General features: G+C 48.9%; 3 protein-coding genes across 5 annotated transcripts in view; 2 read left to right on the top strand and 1 right to left on the bottom strand.

The window, feature by feature from the left end:
* The window catches only part of cicb (capicua transcriptional repressor b), a 37035-nt gene extending 35715 nt beyond the window's left edge, over positions 1 to 1320 (top strand). Inside the window, 1 exon segment of the mRNA XM_062466224.1 lies at positions 1 to 1320. This exon segment is cut by the window's left edge and continues 151 nt beyond it. Coding sequence (XP_062322208.1) covers positions 1 to 136 — 136 coding nt within the window. The 3' untranslated portion in view covers positions 137 to 1320.
* Positions 1321 to 3095: 1775 nt separating this feature from the next.
* On the bottom strand, positions 3096 to 9901 carry znf526 (zinc finger protein 526). 3 transcript variants are annotated; one of them, XM_062465593.1, is made up of 8 exons: positions 9770 to 9901; positions 8312 to 8754; positions 7964 to 8130; positions 7567 to 7665; positions 6678 to 7453; positions 6399 to 6534; positions 4437 to 6023; positions 3096 to 3967 (listed from the first exon to the last, which is right to left on the bottom strand). In XM_062465593.1, the coding sequence occupies exons 2-8, from the start codon at positions 8598 to 8600 to the stop codon at positions 3791 to 3793; spliced, it is 3231 nt and encodes a 1076-aa protein (XP_062321577.1). In that variant the 5' UTR covers positions 8601 to 8754; positions 9770 to 9901; the 3' UTR covers positions 3096 to 3790. The 3 variants fall into 3 exon arrangements, with proteins under 3 accessions (XP_062321577.1, XP_062321579.1, XP_062321576.1); XM_062465595.1 differs by lacking the exon at positions 9770 to 9901 and adding an exon at positions 9149 to 9408 and having other exon boundaries at positions 7567 to 7662; XM_062465592.1 differs by lacking the exon at positions 9770 to 9901 and adding an exon at positions 9149 to 9405.
* Positions 9811 to 21916, top strand: gsk3ab (glycogen synthase kinase 3 alpha b). The gene is made up of 10 exons (XM_062465637.1): positions 9811 to 10174; positions 14271 to 14458; positions 14784 to 14867; positions 15111 to 15221; positions 16966 to 17096; positions 17438 to 17642; positions 17755 to 17850; positions 18050 to 18236; positions 18489 to 18566; positions 18960 to 21916. Exons 1-10 carry the CDS (start codon positions 10000 to 10002, stop codon positions 19025 to 19027), a joined length of 1323 nt encoding a protein of 440 aa, XP_062321621.1. The 5' UTR covers positions 9811 to 9999; the 3' UTR covers positions 19028 to 21916.
* The last annotated feature ends 289 nt before the right edge of the window (positions 21917 to 22205 follow it).

Here is a 22205-nt window from a genome sequence, read left to right as displayed (position 1 = left end):
CCTCCCCGGGCCCTCGGGGGCCCAGACAGGGGAGGGGGCCGGTGGAGGAGGTGCAGAGCAGCCGGGCGAGGAGGCGGAGCGGGAGGGGGAGCCCAGCCTGGAAGAGCCTCGCGATTCGCAGGACTCGTCTAGATGAGGGGCATTGATAGGCTGCTGGATTGACCAATCCGCTCCTTTATAAAGAAAACGACGCCACACCCATAATCTCCACCCATCTCTCTGTCTACGTCTGCATAGGAGCAACACACCAGCGCTCCCCTCTGGTCGCCCTCCTCCAGTTCTGTTTCTTTCCATCTTCAGGAGCGAACGAGAACGAGTGTGAGAGACAAAAAGGGTTGTGTGTGTGTCTGTCGGAAGAAGGGATAAAGAACTTGAAATGGGTATAAAAAAAAAATAATAATTACAAAACAAATGATTCTCTCTTACCAAAAAAGGACATGCGAACCACCAGTGGCATACAGACAAACGTACTCATCGCACACACACACACACACAAACCACACTTGAATTAGTTTTTATTCATTTGTATTAAGGCTTCCATTGATGCCAGTGAACCCCCCCCTGCTCTGATCCTTGTTGCCTTGAAGCAGCTGGGTTCTTTTGGGCCGAAGGCCATCCCGTACACAGACATCCTGCTGGGACGTGCTCACATCACACTGCTTGACTAACTGTTGATGTCTTTGTTTTCTTTTCTTTTTTTATACATATTATAACTTTTGGGGAGGGGAAAAGCAATCATTGGTTGCTTTTGAGGAAGTGGTCTGTACCGTCCCGTCTTTGATTGGCTTGTTTCTGTGGGACATGAGGGGGCTGGCTCCCCCCCAACCACCTGCCTAAGGACGATGCGATTGGACGATACCGTTGTTTATGAGATCGATTAGGAAGATCCTTGTTTTATTGGTTGCTTTTTCTCTGTTGTATTCCCACCAAAGCTGACATTCAGACGGGGTCAAGACAACAGATGGTTCGGGGATGAAATGACAAACTTGGCTCCAGTCAACTTTTGGCAGTGCCACCATTCCTGCTCATTTACCCACCGGTCTGGCCTTGCCTTCCCGTGATTGGCTATAGCAGACGCCAGTAAGGGGATTACCAAGCATTCCTGTGCCTCTCATTCGATAGCCATGAAGGAAAGAGGCGGGAGAGACATTGTCATTGGGCACATCCTTGTTCTTAACGGGACGTTATTTTGTTGCTCGCCTCATCCAAACTTTGAGTTTTAAAGGGGTTTTGGACTTGAGTTGATAAACCAGAGGATATATGAGGGCTGACAGGGCCAAAGACCCTCTGTAGCCAAGACGTTTTTATTCCCTTTTTTTTTTTTAAACACCTTGATTTTTCATTGAATCCTATGTAACTCATGATCACTATGTTATTGTATTAATATAATTCTTATTACTACTGTTGCTATTTTAACTCTTATAATTTTACTAGTCATCATTTTAGTGGACCTTACTGTTAGTCCTTCTGGCGGACATCTCTGCGGTTCCCCTCCTTCATCCTAGGTATTTAATTTAGGGATTGAGAATGTGCGTGCGGGCGTGTGTTATATTCCTCAATTGTGCATCTTAACACCCTTTTTAGTCTTCCTCTATCCTCTCCACCTCAGCAAGGACCTGAGGTAACTTTTTTAAAATTCATTTCAAGAGGAAAGCAGAGTTAAGTGACATTTCTTCATTCAAGAGTAATAAGCCGTCTGTCTTTTAAACCACCCTTGTATTCCTCTCTCACTCCCTGTTACTAAGTTAGATTATATAGCCTTGCCACTTATATTCCTTCTTCCTCCACCGCTTTCCTCCCTTTGTCACTTTATTGTTCTTGCCGGACCACCTCCTTAGGAGGGAGGTGAGAAAAACTGGGGGGATGGAAGGGAATTATCGAGAGAGTGGTTAGGGTATAATATTGGTTGTGTCTTTGTGCAAGACTTGGTTCTGTTGTACATAATTACTGTAGAGTCTGTAGACTCTCTATATTACAAGGAAAAATGTGTAATTGATTATAAATTGACTATTAAAGACACCGTTACTGAAGGTAAAATTGTGAAATGGGGAAAAAACGAAATAACATGAGTATAAATGTCTGTGTTACTCCTTGTTTTGCTGGTACAGTATGCAAGAGAGGAATTTCTATGAATAATTTAAGTTTGTATATGTATCTTACAAATAAATAGATGTTCAAGTAAGTACTGCTAGTTTGTTTTATTTGACTCTAATCCAAAATCCTAAAGGGTGTACAGCAACTGCAAGTCAGCAAACTGCTGAGACAAACCTCTTATTGTTTAAAGGGGGCGAGGAGTATCTAATCTGGTGTGTGGAGCCTCTGTAGCTGACACCAGTGAAGAAGAAGAAGAAGACACTTGCCGACAGGTGGAGTATGGAAGCAAATCAGTGACATGATGTTATGAATAAATAAATAAAAATGCATTGAATACTTAATATTGAAATTTAAACACCACTGAATTTGTTGGTTTTGAATTTACCTATTTCAATGTGAAATTCAAGGTTTGGAAATTCAGGCTGCTAAAATTCGAATGGTGAAATTCTGATCCCAAAAAATTGATAAAAATCTGCAGAACTCTCCTCAGACCCCTCTCATCCAGGTGTAGCTGCAGGCAGTCATACATACAGATCAGTCATACAATCACAGCCTGGAGTCTGAGGAGAGGTCCGGTCTGAGGCAAGCAATACCTTGGTATCCCGGATGTTGCAATCTGAATTTTTGAGATCTGAATTTCACCATCCGAATTTGAGCAGCTTGAATTTTGTTCTATTTGAATTTCTGAAGCTTGAGTTTTTTTGGGGGGGGCATCTGAAATGTACTGTTTTTTACTGTGAATTTGAGCAACCTGAATTTCTGAACCTTGAATTTTTCGATCAGAATTTTTTTTTAAACATTGAAATAAATTCTATAAATTCTAAAGAGGTGAGTTCAAAACCAACAAATTTGGTGGTGTTTAAATTTAAATATTAAGTATTCAATGCCTTTTAAAATTCAAAACATGTCACTGATTTGCTTCCATCATGGAGGTCAAAGAAGATCTTTGACAGCCTTGTACTTCAAGCAACCGTTAACCAAACACAACTGACTCAATCAGGGCATGTTGGAAAACATCATTTATTTAGCAATGTATTTATTTACAACAAAAAGACATCCTAATAATGCAACAATCACATTTTCAGACCAAGGCTGAATGTACAGGCCATCGAGTAAAAACACGAAAGAGCTGAACTGAAGCACTAACAGGTGTTTGCTCCAACCACATCCGCCTTCACACAATTTGGTCTGTAAAAATATCTGCAATGTTTCCTTCAAGGGATTTGAAATGGACTTTATTAAGGCGATCATATCTTTATAATAATCACAGTTTTTAGGTTTTTCACACCCTTTCTAGATAAAGCTCAAGAGTCAACACTGGGCAACCCTTTCAGATGACGTGTGAAACACATTTTATATCTGAGCACACTTAGCTGAGCTCACATTAGTCTTGTTAGTCTCACCGCTGACATTCATCGTGAGAGTGCAATGATAAGAGGGGGGGCTTTCAGATCACAGGTAAAAAGGACACAGACAAAAACACCATGAGCTCACATTCATCTCATCGGTCCAGTCCATCCATAACACTTTTCCATGTTGGCCTTTCAAAATGGCTGACAGTAGCTGTGTAACCCTAGTTAGTTGACTATCTAAAAATGCATCCTTCCCTCAGTCTTGAGTATGCGGGTTCTGATTGAAGGGTTGGTATTCACGGTGTGCGCGTGCGAGGTGTGCGCGTGCGAGGTGTGTGTGGTCCTCAGAGTGTGTGCAGGTTGTCCACAGCGATGGTGTCCATGCCCAGGCTGTTCTCCAGAGCCGTTTGGTAGATCTCGATGGCCTCTGCCAGGGGCAGGGTGCCCCCCTCAGTGGTCTCGATGATGGCGATGGTCTCCCCAAACTCATTACACATGATGGTGGGGGTACCCTGAGTCTGCTGGAGGGAGAGGTAGGGAAGTATACCATAAATAAACATGCTAAACAATAATACACAGAATGGTTCATTTACTGACAGGAAACTTGTTACTTACTAGCTAGTTGAATGATCTATTTACTAGATATTCACTAGTTAACCCTTGTGTTATCTTCGGGTCGTTCTGACCCATCAGTCATTGTGACCCACCGTCGTATTGCGACAACTTTACCGCATACAAAAACAAAGTGAAGCATTTTCTTTTAACCGTTGGGCTGTCTCAGACCCCCCACATTGCGAAGGTTAAAAGAAAATTATTTTTATTTGTTTTTGTATTGGGTAAAATTGGGTAAACACAACGATGGTTCGTTATGAACCTTTGGGTCATGTGACCCGAAGGCAGCACGAGGGTTAATAAGTAGTTAGTTGTAACTTGACCGGTCAATAGCAAGTAGGATCCTTTCCGGTGCGACTCTCAAAACTCCCATCTTACCTGCTGCAGGTCGGAGGCCTGGATCTGGATGAGCTGCGTCTGCCCATTGGCCAGCTCCACGGCCGAGGCGTCCACCACGGCAACGGCGGCGCTGGTCTCCATGGCGACCTGGGCGGCGGCCTGGGCGGCGGCCTCCTGCTCCAGCCTCTGCTGGCGAGCGTGAGTCATCTTGTGGTTGCGCAGGTTGGAGAAGGTCTTGAAGGCCTTGCCGCACAGCGGGCAGGCGTGCGGACGCTCGCCCGTGTGTGTGCGCCGGTGCTCCGCCAGGTGCATGCTCTGGACGAAGCCCTTGCCGCACGTGTCGCAGCGGAACGGCCGCTCGCCCGAGTGCGTGCGCAGGTGCTCGCGCAGGTGCGTGTTCTGCCGGAAGCGCTTGCCGCACACGCCGCAGGGGAACGGACGCTCGCCCGTGTGGACGCGCTGGTGCAGGGCCAAGCCGGAGGACGAAACAAACAGCTTTTTGCAGATGGGACACTCGTGCGCTTTGACCCGAGGACCGCTACTGCTACCGCGAGGCCTTCCCGGACCCATGTTGTGGCTCAGCTGATGCAGACGCAGGTTGGCTGGAGAGTTGAGCTTCTTCCCGCACACGGCGCAGTCCAGACGGCCTCTCTCCTGCCCGGACGTGGCCCGGGGCTCCTGGCCGTCGCCCGAGGTGGAAGGGTCGGCGCTGGATTCCCCGTTGTGACCCTGGGCCTCTCCCTCCAGCCCAGCTTGGAGCAGGGAGAGGTGGGCCTCCAGGCAGTGGATGTCGCGCTGCCTCCGGTACATGAAGCCAGCCTCGCAGTGGGAACAGGGGAAGGGGGCGGGGGAGCCCGGGTGCTGGCTGTAGCGATGCGCGGCTAGCTTGGCCGACCACTTGAAAGTGGAGGGGCAGTCTGGGCAGGGCCAGGGGGTGGGGTTGGCGTGGAGGAGGCGGTGCTGCCGCAGGTTGGAGGACTGGGTGAAGGAGCGGTGGCAGACGTCGCAGCGGTAAGGGCGCAGCCCCGAGTGGGTGAGGTTGTGGCGGGTCAGGTTGGCGAGGGACGTGAAGGTCTTGCCGCAGTCGGAGCACTGGTAGGGCCTCTCGCCCGTGTGGGTCCGCAGGTGGTTGCGTACGTGGATCTGCTTCTTGAAGGACTTGCCGCAGACGCCGCACTTGAAGCGACGGTCGGTCACGTGGGTCGTGTGGCGGTGGCGAAGGAGGCGGAGCTGGGAGGGGAAGCGTTTGTCGCAGGAGGGGCATGGGTACGCCCCCTTTTCGGCCCCTCCCTCGGAGACGAACCTGGGTTGTTCCGCCGAGCCAGAAGTGGTGGGTGGATCCGAGGTTGTAGAGGGTCCAGAGATCGAGGCGTCTCCTGGTCGGGCCTCGCCAGACCACCCAGCAGGAGCGGGCACCGCATCTCCGTTCACCTCTCCTCCCTCTCTCCCTCCCCCAGCCTGGGAGCTGGGGGCCAGGCCTTCCCCTGAGGCCTCCATCTCCTCGATGAGGGGGGCCAACAGGCTCTGGTCCGGGGCCTCCAGGGGCCAGCTGCCCTCCCTCCTGGCCCTGGCTCTCTGCAGGATGGCCAGGGCAGAGAGGGACACCCGCCTGGGCTCAGCCAGTACCTGGGAATGGACACGGGCAAATCTCAACAACACACACCCCAACCCTCTGGTGCTAGTGCTCTCTTAGCTTAATTAGCTGGAAGCGTCTACATATCGAGTCGAGTTTGTAGCGTTTCAGAAAAAGCTTATAAATTAGCCTGAAAATCAGACAAGTAATTACTAACGTGAAACAGTAAATGGTCTTGACAGAGTGACTTCTTGTTGCCTGTTCTTTGGGCCTGGTTTGAATCCTTCGTTTACGGTCTCCACACGTTGCTTATAGGTTTTGGCACGCTATTGTTTGCAAGCAATTTGTATTTGTGCTACTCTGAAACAATTTGCGATGAGCCAAACCTACACGGCCGAAGGGACAGGGGGCTTGGTTTAATCCATTACCATGGCAACGGGGCTGGTAGTGACCGGGGGGTCGCGCGGGAGGTGAGTGCGCCGGTGGTACAGGAACTTGGTCATGTTGGTGAACGTTTTGGAACAGAACTGGCACTTGTGCAGTGGCTCGGCAGTGTGGGACTTCCTACGAGCCACAGAGAGAGACAGAGAGAGAGAGAGAGAGAGAGAGAGAGAGAGGGACAGACAGAAAGTACAAGATGACTGAAACGTTTGGGAGAATTTGAAACTCAACTGAAAACAAGACCTGTGGAAATCCGCCGTCCTAACCTGTGCAGGATGAGGGTCATCTCCGTGGTGAAGCCGTGTCCACAGTCCACACACAGGTAACGCGCCTCGCCCGAGTGCGTGCGCATGTGCGTCTGAAGCGACGACTCCTTCTTGAACACCTTGTCACACTCGGGGCACTCGTGAGTGCCCTGCTCGTGCACGCGTTGGTGAGCTGCCAGCCGATTGGCCGAGGTGAACGAGCGACTGCACTGGCCGCACTGCTGAGGTCGAACCCACACGGTCGCTTTCTTCTCAGCCGCCTTTTTCCTGACCTCCTCCGTCCTCTCCGCCTCGTCCTCCCTCGACCCTTCCTCCTCGTAGCCGGTCATCACGCCCGCCTCTCCGCTCTCCTTGTCCTGACCCAGGAAGTGCTCCCCCTGGTGTTGGAGGAAGTCCTCCGGCGTCTGAAAGAGGAGGTTGCACTCGGAGCACTCGTACGGGTGGATGATGAGCACCTCCTGCTGCTGTTTCTCATCTCGCAGCCCGGAGGGCAGAGTCAGCTCCAGACGCTGGAGGCCGTTCCCCTGGACCCCCAGCTTTCCTGCCAAGCCCGGCCCCAGAGGGGTGAGCAGAGGAGGGAGGAGCTTGGCCCGGCGCAGGGTAGGAGTGGAGCCGTCCGCCAGGGCCTGGGCCGTGAGGATCTGGAGACGCATGGTGGCTGAGCCGGGGAGGGGGGACACGGGGGGCAGGAGGGAGCCACGGGGATGGGAGGCAGGCTTGGAGGCGGCCCGCTGTTTCTGCTGCTGCTGCTTCTGCAGTTGCTGCTGGGCCAGCACCTAAGCGGTCAAGAGATCCAAAAACATATATTCACCTCAAACATCCTTCAGTTTGGTTCAACAGTAAAGCTAGCTTAAATCTAAATGTTGTGAGTGAGACAACCCGTAGACACCTGTGCTAGTATTTCCCCGGCTTGCTCTTCGCTCAACACAAAGTTCTGAACGTTGCCCAGCGGAGTCACGGTTCCATCCGGCTGCAGCACATACTCCTGCTGAGAGAGAAAGACAGAGAGAGACAGACAGAGAAAGACAGAGAGAGATACAGAAGAGTAGAAGTTAGTCTCAAGACCTGACAAACACCTCATTGAATCTTCTCTGTAACAGATCTGCATTAGCAATTTTTAAGTGGACACTACAGAAAAAAACATGATCTGAAACCAACACAAAGCTACTTCCATGCACCCAAGGAACATCAAGTTAACTAAACCCCCCTCCCCCCCTCCCCCTCATGTCCCTTGCTCCTACAGTCAACAAAGCCTCTTCCAATCCTTGGTTGAAAGAAGAACTCACAGTGACCGTGTTGCTGTGGGTGCTACTTCTGCTGTGGGTCTGCCTGTGTTCCAGCCACACCTCGGGCGAGTCAAACAGCGCCAGGCAGTCCAGACACTGGTACTGGACCGGGCCTGACACCTGGGCATCACCGCCTGCTTCGTCCGTCTCCAACACCTCACACAGCTCTGATCCACACAAGACAGACAGAGACACATGAATATATAGCCTGGTGATTGTCAGCCTCATCCACAAAAAAAAGGATTTGAGGATATGGCAAAGGATATGAAATGCAATGCCAATGCTAATTTGTAGTTCTCTCATTCCAAGACGCCCACGCACACACCCACATAGATCTCCGCTTCTCACCATGGTGTTCCGTATCCATCCCGGCCTCTCTCATGTGCATCTCCTGATGCAATAGCAGTTCCTCTGGGTTCCTAAGGAGGGCGCCACACTCCAGGCACTGGTACTGGCTCTCCCCCTCCTCAGAGAGGCCCTGGATAGCCATTTCCTCTGCCTCTTCCCCCTCTACACCTGTATGGATCTGCTGATGCACCAATACTTCCTCCAGGGTGTTGAAGAGCTGATGGCACTCACTGCACATGTACTGGTGCTCCACGTACATCCCATCTAGTGCCTCCTGTTGGTCAGCCATGATTACTGCTGACTGACTGTCACCTCTGTACAGGTGAAGTGTGTGCAAGTATTACTATTCTGCACAAGCGTTGGTTTGAAAAACGTATATGCTACTGCGGTGTTTTTTCCTCTGAGTTTTCCTGGCTCTCGGCAACACTATAGCAACTGGAAACCTGTGAACGGAGAAACAATATTCGTATATTATTGATTTTACATTAAATATGTAAAGAACTGAGAGCAGATCAGTACTGCTGTCATGCGGTGATCATTTTCAACATCCTAAGGCCTTTCGATATTTGAATGAATATGCAAGCGCAATACAACGGTTCACACTAAATAATAATGTCTGCAAGAATTTCATTTCTTCCTTTCCTACATGTGTTATCACATGACGAGCTGTTGGCGGCGCTATCCCTGATATTCTAGACCTATTCAGAGGCACCGCTGTATCCTAACTGTGGCTCCCCAGTTCAAGGCGGTCGTCAGGCGGCGCTACCCACTTTTACCCGCAGGTCTCCGGCAGCGACTACAGGCCCTTCCTTCCCCTCCCGTTTAAAAAAAACATACCTCTCATTTACTGTCGTTGGACGATACCTCGTGCGCTCGCCACTGTTGCCTCTCGAACATAGCGATGCATTTTCCGTATCCTATTCGTTCTAGTTCCGCGCCGGTTTAGACTCAAGAATTTCATTTCTACGAACGGCTTGTTAAAGACACATTTCAATGCACGAAATACACCGTTTGTCCCTGGCTCGGTCTCCGTTGTGATATGCCATCCCGCCTTGTTCCCGGGCCCTGTGACTTTATCCAGCAGCTATTGGGTGATTTTTCTGTCACTCATCGGACCGGCGCTTTTTTAGATTGTACATAGTTGGCTCTTTTGGTCGTTAATTAACTGCTTTTGTATGTTTTACATTTCTATTTACGTTTTTCTAGATACATTAAAGCCATTTACAAATTATTATTATTATTTTAGAAAAAAATTAAACGGTCTTGATCCTCTGGTAGGCCTATAATGTTTTCAAATATACATATAATGTGTTTTTTCCCCAAACTGAGTGACCCAAATTATATGCATGAACCCACTAGCATTTCCCAAATTTATACTGATTACTATGCATGTAATTTGTATATCAACATGACAAGCTAATGTTGGCGCCGTGAAACCTATACTAAAAACGCCATTACCCAGAAATCCTTGCAATGTGACGCTGCTGTGCGTCAGGTCCTCAGTCCCCCACCAACAGTGTTCCAAGTGAAGAAGAAAGGGGGAGACGTACGAGTTAGCCTAAACGATACGCGACCAATGCGGTGTATTTTATAACGATTTTTTGATAGTATATATATAAAGTCTGTGCCTGCTTGGCTCTATATCGCGCCTACCTTCCCCCCCTGCCCCGGCTTTAGCGCACACAAGTATGAGTGGCAGCGGGCGGCCCAGGACCAGCTCATTTGCTGAGCCTCCGGGGGCTCCCGGAGCCGCTGCAGCAGTTGCCGGATCGGCTGTTGCTGGTGGGAGCTCCGCAGGAAAACCCGGGGCTTCACAGGCCAGTGGGAGCAGCTCGACGGGCTTCGGAAATTTAAAACTAACCAGTGAGTTTATCCATCTTATCATAACAGTCACTTTTTGGACCGTCTAGACGTTACACTTTAAAATGTTACAAACGTCATTAGAAAAATGTATGCCGAGCTAGCCAGGTAGCTAACAAGTGTTAGCTAGTCAACAACTAGGCTCTCGTTTTTGAAGCTAACCAGGGTAGCAGGTTTTTAAAACTAGACAGTGGAGTCAAGGGCTTACGTTGGTTATAGTGTCTCGTTACGTGTAAGAACTCGCTTATCAGTAAAGCATCTAGGGCATTTTTTTTCTACTGCGGAAAATTGGCTGTCGATTGAGCCAAATGAAATGGTGTAGCTAACTAGAGAACGTTAAACACGCTACTGTGCTAGCTGGTCGGTAGCTAACCATCAACTAGCTAAAGTCGTTTTTTCTGCTTGCTACCAAGTTAATGTGCAGCGAAGAAACGTTAGTTAGTTGGTCAAATACAGTAACATCTTCCATATCAAATGTTACCAATGGTTAGTTGTCTAATGTGTAAAGTAACTATCAGTCGCGCTGCTAACTATTGGTCCACCGAGAACGTTGTGAACGTCGCCTTCAAATTTAGTCTGCAGCTGTTAGCTCTATCTGCTAGCTAGCAATCTGTCTTGACTGCCATTATAAACTGCTAACACGTTAGCCAGCAGCGTAGGCAATGCTAGTCAAACTAGGTCAACATTATAGTTCTATTCGGATAACTAACGTTAGCTAACTAATTAGATATCCTGGAGGTTACTATGTGCAGATTATGAAAAAGGCAGCACTCGCGGATTTTCCACTGTTTGTTAGCTGTCTCGTGAACGAGACCTATTTGCCAGGCTATTTAACACATAACTCACGCATCCGACTCCTCAACCCTTAGTAGGACAATTTAGTAATGTTTATTAACAAAACATGTTAGTCAGCTATATCAGGCAAGTGGCATGTAAGGTGGTCACGACTGACTTTACAAAACATGGTTATTTTCCTAACAAATACAACCACTGACAATCCAGATAACCAGTGCTCTGATTATATACTGATCAAGTACATCAAGTCATGTCTTGGAGATGTGATGCTTGTAGCTGATACATGTATAAATGGACTAAACAGGCCTACAATTATTCCTCATTGTTCTGGTTTCTTGTCCACTAGTTTCAATGTGTTAAGGATTCTTCAAAAGGTTCAATTGGTACACCAACATTAATTTACAGTATGCTGACTGCTAGCTTGGTAAGCAGAGGCTGCAGTTGGAAGACTTTCTGTGTGTAGGCAAAGAGGAGGTGTTGACAAGGTCACTCTTTTAGGTGGGGTGGGGGCTTAAGATGGAACATTGCAGCACAATTTCCATGTCTAACATGGTAGGTGGTATGCAGACAAATAAAAAGCATGGGCACTAGGTGACCCAGATGCCATGGAAAATGGCTTTGCATGGTAATCACAGTGTGATTCTGAACCAAGGTGAGAACCATAAACATCACGCACCGTTACCTAGCCTGTCATCCGTATGCTACTCTGAAGGGTAGGCGACCTGGCAGAGGCGGGTCATCGCGGTTCATACTGCGATGTGAAGAGTTCAGCCGGAGAGGAAGACTCACTGGGTTGGTGTTGGAAGTGCAAGTGCAAAGAGCTTTGAGCAGAGAGAAATACATGCACTTGAATGAAACACTAGAACAAAAAGTGAGTTACAGATGAGTGGCAAGCCAGTCTGCAGTGTGTCTAGTCAGTCCGGGTGGCCGAACAGCGGGTCTGTGTTGCGCTGGGCCTCAGATGTGTTCGTTTGCGCATTTGGTTTGTCTCGACCCGTGTTCCCACCAGGGTGTGCCCCTGATAAAAGCCTTGTTCCTCAAGGAGGTGTCCAGAGGTAACAGAAACCCAAACAAAGGCGTCGCTACTACTGTTAGGTGACCGTATTGACGAGTAAAGCGCATAGCAGATCAGAAGCTGTAAATGTGTTGCGACGTAAAGAGTGGATCAGGGGCAGTAACAGGCTGCAGGGTAACTTTCTGACACATGTAGCACTCGGCCCGGTTCCCTTCATACCGTATTGCCTTCAGTGCAAAGATGATTTGGTTATGTGGTTATTGGTGTCTGATGGCGTATAGAGCAGTGTGTTTGTGGGTTTTAAGAACTGGACTTGCTAATGGTTGTTTTCATTGGTTTTAATACAGACTGCACATCCCCTACCAATACACTCTAGATGTTTTGGCAATGATTATGTGTTAGTGTAGAGAAATACAATACATGGTTGTAATACCTGACCACCCAAGTACTAATATTTTAGGGGATAATAAGTGTAGTGACATTTTATATTTAGACATGAGTGTATAGTTAATTTGTTCTAAAGAGTCTTCTGGAAATCATTTGCTCGTCCTCGCCTGTCTCCCTGCTCCTCATCACCCATGCGTTGACTACCTCAGGAACCAAAGCTCGTTACTGGCAGCTGGTCGAACGGCTCATTGTCGCTGGATGTTTATCTGCTCCATATTAAATGCTCTCCCCTTAGACGGCACTTGTTGTTTGAAAGGAGGCCCAGTGTTTGTGTGAGCCTGGTAGAGGTTCAGGAGACCACAGATCACAAGTGTAGAGGTTCAGGAGACCACAGATCACAGGTGTAGAGGTTCAGGAGACCACAAATCACAGGTGTAGAGGTTCAGGAGACCACAGATCACAGGTGTAGAGGTTCTGGAGACCACAGATCACAGGTGTAGAGGTTCAGGAGACCACAGATCACAGGTGCTGCTCTGTAGGCTACAATGCTTCTGAAGCAAAGCGGCTTCAGATGGGATTTGATCCTAAGCACGTGTGTCCCAAAGCATGTTCATAATGTTCAGCCTGCCTCTTGCATTCAGGCATCAATGTCTTTTATTTTTGGGGGAAATGTAACCATTCCCCCTTATATAGTTTGTTGATGTATGTATTTCATGTAGACCTGAGTAGTGTCAAAATATAATATCAAGTAATGTAAATCTATAAAATACACCAGCCAAATATGAATGACTATTTTCTTTGCAAGGAAATTTGAAGAGTTTTTTTTTTAATAGGAAAGCTGTCCAAATGAGGTTGTGACTAGGCTAGAGTCAGTAACCTCCAGTCAGAGATGTAGACACGTCATAAGTGAGCCACAGAGTCTGCAGGAGAGTGGGGGGTGCCTGGACGTATGCGAGAGAGGACGGTCGTGTCGAGACAGGCGAAGTGATCGTTCGACTGCAGGAATCAGGGTACTGGGCGTGCTGCTGTCCACACAATGTTATCACAGGCTCTGACAAGTCACTTGGCAACAGGACTCTCCTTTGCGCCATTCCCTCCCTCTAAAATCTCAGGGCTTGTGGTGCTGGTGTGTCCCTCAGTTTACACACACACACACACCAACACATCCATTTTCAGCTAGCCAACGCCCTATGTGTCGAACTATGATTTGACACTAACCAGAGCTGTCACCGCCTGGAAGAATCCCTGGAGATCTGGCTAGGTTTGTGTCCACGAGACAGGCAGCGGCCCTGTTTCTATCCCACCCCATAAAAAACCCACCTCTCCCTTATCCCCCCCCCTTGATGGTAACGACTCAATTTAAGATCACTACGCTACCTTTTCTCTTTAGTGGCAGAGCCCTTCCTAATCATCCAACCAATCGCGTGAGATCAGCAGTAACGACCTCCTTCTCGTTTGAAAGGTGTGAGGGTTGAAAGGGGAGAGGTGCAGGCAGGGTTGTGATGGGGATGCGTAGGGGCAGACGAGCAGGCCTCCAGGCCAGCAGACCGGAGCCCCCTCCAGGGACACGGGGGGCAGGGAGGAGCAGGAGCTCGTTATCAGCCAGTGGGAGGCTGCGTCTGTGGGGGAACGGCCACGAGGTCCCGGGTGTTAAGAGAAGAAGAGCTGCCTTGTTGTCTAGAGTCTCTCCCCTCCTCCTCGGGGGGTTGTGGGGTTGATGATGCAGGAGGTTATGACGACGTTTCCCGCATGAAATCCAGACACTTCACGTATTCGTTTCTGGAGCATCCTAGAGAGAGAGAGACACTGTTTGCCCCACGAAAATGAGCTCTGTCTCTGGTCTATCACCAGAAGTTTGTGGAGTTTTTGTTACCAGTTCAAACGTGTCTGTCTGTCACCTAGGAGACAGCGGCAAGGTCACGACAGTGGTGGCCACGCCTGGCCAGGGGCCGGACCGTCCACAGGAAGTGTCCTACACGGACATCAAGGTGATCGGGAACGGTTCCTTCGGCGTGGTGTATCAGGCTCGTCTCATCGACAGCCAGGAGATGGTGGCCATTAAGAAGGTCCTGCAAGACAAGCGGTTCAAGGTAAACGCTCCACACACCATGCAAACACTGGACTGTGTCCTGTCTTCCTCTCCTCCCTTTCTCTCCTTTCTTTCTTCCTCCTTTCTCCTTTCCTTCTTCCTCCTTTCCTTCTTCCTCCTTTCTCCTTTCTTCCTCCTTTCCTCCTTTCTCCTTTCCTTCTTCCTCCTTTCTCCTTTCCTTCTTCCTCCCTTATCTCCTTCCTCCTTACTGCAGAAACCACCAGAGGTAACGTAGAGATGCGTGCCGTGTGTGGTTCAGGTGGCGTTTCTTTGAGACGTCTGCTTGCTTCCTCCCTCAACCGTCACCTCTCTTTCACCTTCCGTAGAACCGAGAACTACAGATCATGAGGAAGTTGGACCACTGCAATATCGTGAGGCTACGCTACTTCTTCTATTCCAGCGGAGAAAAGGTTTGCGTCCTCTTACTAGTTAAACAAATAACCCAGAAACGGGTTTTCTGAAAGACCCCCACCGCACCTACTCGACTCCTCGCTGCCCTGAGGTCATTTGCTTGTATATGCATGTTTCTCACGTTAACTTAAGGTTAAATGACTTCAGTCAGAAGGTTGCTGATTGGGTGTTTTGGTTTTGACCTGTGGTGTGACTAACTTGTCTCCTTGCCTCCTCACATCCACCCCCGCCCCCCCCTCCAGAAAGACGAAGTGTACCTCAACCTGGTTCTGGACTTTGTCCCAGAGACGGTGTACAGGGTGGCCCGGCACTTCAACAAGGCCAAGACCACGATCCCCATCATCTACGTCAAGGTGAACACTCCAACTTTCCCCATAAGAGCCCCGCCCCAGTCTTCTAACCTTCTACACTCAGACTTCTTATCCTTCTGAGAGACACACTCCCTCACCACACTTCACCCTCTTTCAATTATCGAAAATCCTTTTTCAGTCTTTCCCTCCTTCAGTTGATCCTGCCTCTCCAGTGTGTGTCTGTGTTGCTACCAAACTCTCTGTCTCTCTCTCTGTCCGTCTCTCTCTCTCTGTCTCTCTTTCTCTCTTGGTCTTTTACACCCTCTCTTACACACACATCCTTTTGTCTCTCTACCCCTGCAGTTCCCAATGCTGCCAAAGCCTCTTCCTACCTAGTTCTACTTAAGTGATTAGGGAGCCCAGCCTGCTTGCTCTAGCTGGTCTGCTCTGCATGGCTGGGAGGCAAACGCCTCAGCCTTATCCACTCTGCTCTGCTACCGTCTCCTGTCGGTTTGGCTCTGTTCCTCTCTCTCTCTATCTCTCTCTCTCTCTCTCTCTCTCTCTCTCGTTTTCCCCTCTGTGTGAGGGAGCAGGAGAGGGACCTCTGCCGTGAAACATTTCCTAATCTTTTACCGCTTAGTCATTTCAAGTGCAGTTAAGGTGACATGGGACATCCAGCTTTATTCATCTTTAGGTTTTGGAAGCGCCTCTTGGTTTCATGTTTGGTTAAGTTGTGTGGTTGGTTTAATGCAGAAACGTTATTTTTTTATATTAAAAAAAAATATATATTTTGTAAATATAGGATTATATTATGTCTTCATATTATTATATATATACACTATTCTTTTTAAAAACCTTTTAAGAGAGATGGTGTTTGTTTGCAGCATGCCTGGTTGACTGTCTAATAGACCACTGGTGTTGTATCTTTATTAGTGTGTGTGTGTGTGTGTGTGTGTGTGTGTGTGTGCGCGTGCTCTTTCCCCACATCAGCAGAGAGGACATTAGCTGTGTCTCATGGCTCATTTCCCCGGCCCACCCCTCTCCTCTCTTCCCGCATACTCCACGCATACTGATCACACATGCTCTGCCCAGCACCGCCTCATCCATCTGTCATCCCTCTCCTCCTCCTCTCATCCCTCTATTATCCCTGTCCTCCTCCTCTTCTCATCCCTGTCCTCCTCCTCTCATCCCTCGGTCATCCCTCTCCTCCTCCTCTCATCCCTCCATCATCCCTCTCCTCCTCTCATCCCTCCTCCTCCTCTTCTCATCCCTCTCCTCCTCCTCTTCTCATCCCTCTCCTCCTCCTCTTCTCATCCCTCTCCTCCTCCTCTCATCCCTCCATCATCCCTCTCCTCCTCCTCTCATCCCTCGGTCATCCCTCTCCTCCTCTCATCCCTCGGTCATCCCTCTCCTCCTCTCATCCCTCCATCATCCCTCTCCTCCTCCTCTCATCCCTCCATCATCCCTCTCCTCCTCTCATCCCTCGGTCATCCCTCTCTTCCTCCTCCCATCCCTGTAATAGCACTCTCCCACTTCTCCTTCCTCTCTGCACCTCTCCCAGGCCTCCCTTTCCTCTTCCCACTAGCTTTGCTTCGCGCTCCCCTCCCTCCCTCCTCCTGCCGTCCCCTCATGTTTCTGTCTGTTCGCTCTCCATCCAACTCATCTTCAGCCTGAGATACTTCCTTTTCAAACAGCCTCCAAATTGTGTCCTTCTTCCTACAATCTTGGGCTGTGTATTCAGCAACAGTACATTGCCGTGCTATATTAAACCCCCCCCCCTCTCTCTCTCTCTCTGTGCCCCCCCCAGGTGTACATGTACCAGCTGTTCCGCAGCCTGGCCTATATCCATTCCCAGGGCGTGTGTCACCGAGACATCAAGCCTCAGAACCTGCTGGTGGACCCCGAGACGGCCATCCTCAAACTCTGTGACTTTGGCAGGTTAGATCCCGGTCTCTGTCTCCGCCTCTCTCTCCGCTGTCTGCCTGTGTCGTTCTCTCTGTTGTTGTTTACATTTAGCAGACGCTCTTATCCAGAGCTACTTACAGTAAGTACAGGGACATTCCCTCGAGGCAAGTAGGGTGAAGTGCCTTGCCCAAGGACACAACATAATTTCGCACGGCCGGGAATCTAACAGGCAACCTTCTGATTAATTGCCCGGTTCCCTAACCGCTCAGCCATCTGACCCCGTTTCTCTGCGTCTGTGTGTCACTATGTATGGTGTATCTCCAGTCTGTTGACTGTCTCTTTCCCCCCCTCTTTCTCTTCCTTCTGGTCGTCAGTGCGAAGCAGCTTGTTCGCGGGGAGCCGAACGTGTCCTACATCTGCTCGCGGTACTACCGCGCCCCGGAGCTCATCTTCGGAGCCACCGACTACACGTCCAACATCGACATCTGGTCAGCGGGCTGCGTGCTGGCGGAGCTGCTGCTGGGACAGCCTATCTTCCCCGGAGACAGCGGCGTGGACCAGCTAGTGGAGATCATCAAGGTGAGGGGGACGGACGGGTGGATGAGTGGAGATGGAAGGATGGCCCTGTATGGGTCAGGTTGCCACGGCGATGGCGAGCACACTCAACCAGCCCGTGTGCTTTCCCCTCCAGGTTCTGGGAACTCCCACGAGAGAGCAGATCCGAGAGATGAACCCCAACTACACAGAGTTCAAATTCCCACAGATCAAAGCACACCCCTGGACAAAGGTACGTTCCCTACCCCACCCCCCCTACACCCCAGGGGGCAGACAGACCCAGGCCGCAGTTTGACTGGATGGTCTGGTGGGAGGAGGTTTCAGAAGAGGGTGTTTGTTCGTCGGAGACGCTCGGGTAGTGCCCGTCGTCGTTTTCTAACCTCAGTTCACCGCCAACGGAACCTGAACACAGCCTCTCTCCTCTGTCCCAGGTGTTTAAGCCCCGCACGCCCGCAGAGGCCATCTCCCTGTGCTCTCGCCTGCTGGAGTACACGCCCGTGACGAGGCTGTCCCCACTGGAGGCCTGCGCCCACGCCTTCTTCGACGAACTGCGCCAGCCCAGCGCCCGCCTGCCCAGCGGAAGAGACCTGCCCCTGCTCTTCAACTTCAGCCCTGTTGGTGAGACTCACCCCCCTCTCTCTCTCACTGTCATTGTTTCACTCACTCTCTCTCTCACTCTCTTACACACTCTTTCTCTTGCTCTGTTTTTCCTGCTCTACCTCTCTATTTCTCTCTACCTGTCTGTCTCTCTCTCTACCTGTCTGTCTCTCTCTCTACCTGTCTGTCTCTCTCTCTCCAGTCATATGTTGTCTGGTGTTAGGTTCTATTTCCTTGGTGGGTCTAATCGTGGGGTTTTGTTTGTCTCTCCAGAGCTGTCTATCCAGCCCCAGCTGAACTCCACTCTCATTCCCCCTCACGCTCGCGCTCAGACATCACCTGCCTCACATGGTATGCAGTTTGCCCCTACACACACACACACACACACACACACACACACACACCACCTATCACAAGCTGTTCTTCACGTATGATAACCGCAGTAGTACCACAATGGTATACACGGAAGCGTAATTTGACATAGAGAAGGCTATAATTGTGGAAAGGCAATTTCTGTATGATACATCTTCAAAGTAACAGGTGAAGAGGTGACATTGGAAAAGTAGTGTTACTCTCCAGAATTTTTTAATTAACATTCTACTGACACCGAGCTGTTTGTGTGGCTAAACTCTGAGAGAGCCTCGCTAGCTTGCACAACATGTTTATATGGGACAAACAGGGTTTATACTAAAGGGTCCTTTTCCTTTTTCTACCTTTTAATGCTGTACCCCTTTTTTCCAACAGAGTGCAGTGTTTCAGACAGTCCTGCCCAGCCTAGCTCAGCCCCTGGATCCATCAACAACAGCACCTGAACACCCATTCTTCAGTTCCCCCTTCTCCTGGCTTCTCCCCCGCCTTCCCACCCCCCCAACTCTCATCTCCTAGCTCCCTTCTGGCTCCAAACTTCCTATTACGACTCTCATGTCAACACTCACCAACACAGTCATTTCCCCCAGGTTATTTAACAGGTTTGGGTGTAAACACGGTTCTAGTGCTCATCTGTCTGTGTCTCTATAGGAGGGTGGGGTAGTTCTGATGCTCACAGTGGGGTTCATTAAATAGGGTTCATTAATAAGTAGGCCAAAGGTATGTGTTCATCTGCTCATCCAACACACCAGCTTAGTGAACCTGTCCCTAAGACTACAACAGTGCTGGTTGAGGCAGTTGTGTATGAAAGCAAAGTTTATATTTCTTTGGTAGATCAAACCCTGGGGGGAACACTGTATTATGAATCTCTGCTAATAGATTATACTTTGTTTTTTTGTTTTATTCTCAAATTGTTATGTTTTATTTATTCAATCCCTGCTTTGTTTTCATTAGAGCTGGTGTTGTGGCCAGAGATACTGGGCTGGGGGAAGTCTGTCAGGTTTCTTTCTATGACAGATATCGACAATCTTCCTTTTTTGTAAAACGTCTACAAGACTCTTGGAGAGGACTGTAGAAACCCCCTGGAACCTCCTAGAACCATATTTGTTCTCTGACAGGGTTCTCTGTCTCATGGCGGAGAGGAAAACCATGTTTTTATCTGTTTTATCGAATACCAAATTGCAGCGGCAAGGTCATTAGGGTTTTGCGTTCGTTTTTTTTTTCTTTTTCTCGGCTGCGTTTTAGATGAAGTGAGATTTTATACGCTTTTTTCCACAGTTGGGTGACGAGCCATCCAAGTCCATTGCAGTGAGGGAATGGGAGTCTGTCTCTGTGGAGTTTTAAGTCTTAAATGTATTTTATTTGAACAAGAGGAAACTATCTAGGAATGGGAATATCCATATTTAGTTCCTGTACGTCTTTGCCCCGTCTCTTTAGCTGGGAAGATCATTTATTTTCTTTTACCTGAGTCAGTAGATACTGTTCAGCTCCAAAAGCATGGTAGCAGAGACTGAGCGCTACCTGTGGGTGCTGTCCTCAATCCACATAACCTGCACGCAATTGGCTGGAGCTGAGCTCATTCAATTCCACAGTAGAGGCCGTTCTTGTACCCCGTCCAAAGCCCTACATTTTCTATCTGCTGTCGCCTTGCAGATTAGCAAACGGCCCATTCAGAGACGCGTGCGTCTGGGGGGTTTCTCCCAGTGCTTACATGCCAGGACTGACTTGGCCAGTCTTTGGTTGAAAGACAATTTGACACTCCCGGTTTTTTTTTCTGTCTATTGTCTCAACGCACAATTTCACTGCATGTAGAGTCCAACACCAACAGTTTGTCATCACGTCTGTGTTTGTGTGTCTTGTGGCGTAAGCATGACACCGGCGCGTGTGTTCGACAGGCCCCCCACCCCCGCTTTCCCCCACACCAACTCTATGGACCTCTGCCTCAGTACCTGTGACCGTGAGTGCTGATCCTCACCCCACCAGACCGGGGGTGCCTGCGGGCCTGTGTCCCGCCTCCCAGACACCCTGCCAGTAGCATCAGTCACTCATTCAACCGCCACTCGGACATGCATGTTAGAGCACACCGGTACTTCCTTCCTGCCTGCCCACCACAACGATAGCTGGAATCAGAACACCTTTTTAGGGGGGGAAGAAATCTAAATATTGCCCAACCACTTGTGGAGCCTCCTTGTCTTCTTCCATTGCTCCCCTCCTACCTCTGCCGCCACCCCCGCTATGTCCTTCCTTCCTTTCACTGCTAAACTGTAAATATCAAGTACCTTTATTTTTTTTTATTATTGTTATTATATTGTTGTACTTGTAATTTCTTTATTTTTTCGTTTCTTCTCTAGTAGAGTCGTAGCAGCGACCAAGCTCCCTCTAGTCTCATTCTGTAAATACGATTTCATTTCAGTCCCTGGTTCAGGGGGGGAAAACAGAACAAAATGTTTCTCTCGTTGTTAGTCTCTCTCCCTCCATTTCTCTCTTGTTGCCTTTCGTTTTTATTTATTGTATTTTTTTTTCTTTTCCTTAGAACGATTTCTCTCTAAGGGGGGAGGAAGGGTTTCAAGTTGAAAGGTTTGTTTTGTAAGAATTTTAACACAAGTCACATGTCCTGACATCCAAGATACTGTACTTTGATCTCAGCGTCAGAGCATTTCCTAGCACGGATCTAGTATTTTTTTTTTTTTTTTTGCAGGTACACATGCTAGCCAGTAGGTGGAGCTACAGGTTTGCCGTTTTAAATGTGAAGGGAATGTCACGACTGTGGGTCCATGGTAACGGTGTTGGGCCCTGTACCCATGGTCGAGGAGCAGAAGGCCTATAGGTGGCCTGCTAATACTGCTGTCTCTGGGTGGGTTGTACCCTGCCCCACAACCTTTACCATCCCCTGCATCTCAACGACCCCTGTTTCCTTTTAGCCTTTTTAGTATGACTGTACTGGGGCAAACCTGTTCAGTTTCTTGTGCGTGCTGACACAAATCTATGAATGACCTATTGAGAGCGACCTTTCAGAATGTGTGTGTGTGCGTGCGTGCGTTGTTCGGGAGTGTGGATACATTTCGCAGAACTCTTGTGCCCCATTATGTTTCCCTGATAAGAAGAGATGACTCTCTTATTGCTTTCTGTAAAAAAAAAAAAAAACTATTTTCTGTCATACAATTGTGGTTCCTGCTCCTCCATCATCCTACCGGAGGATCAGAGGATCTTTGGTGGGAAATTGAATGGTTGTGAAAGGAGGGGATGATGGAGAGAGAGAGAGGGACGGAGGGAGAGAGACTGTTTTTGTTTGTTGGTATAAATAATTAAACTCATTAATAAAGATATGAAACTGCTCCCGTTTCTAGTGTGTGTCAACAACACAGGTGTCTTGAAATTGCTTGTGTGGGGCCCACCTGTGGATGAGACAGGAATCATGCTGAGAGACCGGATGAGAGCTACTTACAAACATCTCCCTAATGGAGACTTTTTAGTTTTGGTGAGCGTGTTTTAGCAAGCCTACAGAGGATGTAACAAATTAACGGCGTGAGAGCTGTTTAGTCACAAGTCAGGTGACGTCAGAGCAAGCCAGAATGCCACAACGGCTCTGGTTAGTAGTATTTCATGCTTTGGATTCATTTACAT

Source organism: Osmerus eperlanus, chromosome 7 (assembly GCF_963692335.1).
Source record: "Osmerus eperlanus chromosome 7, fOsmEpe2.1, whole genome shotgun sequence".
In the NCBI taxonomy this organism is placed as follows: domain Eukaryota; kingdom Metazoa; phylum Chordata; class Actinopteri; order Osmeriformes; family Osmeridae; genus Osmerus; species Osmerus eperlanus.
Note: the sequence above shows the minus strand (reverse complement) of the source record. Positions and strands in the feature narration are given on the sequence as shown.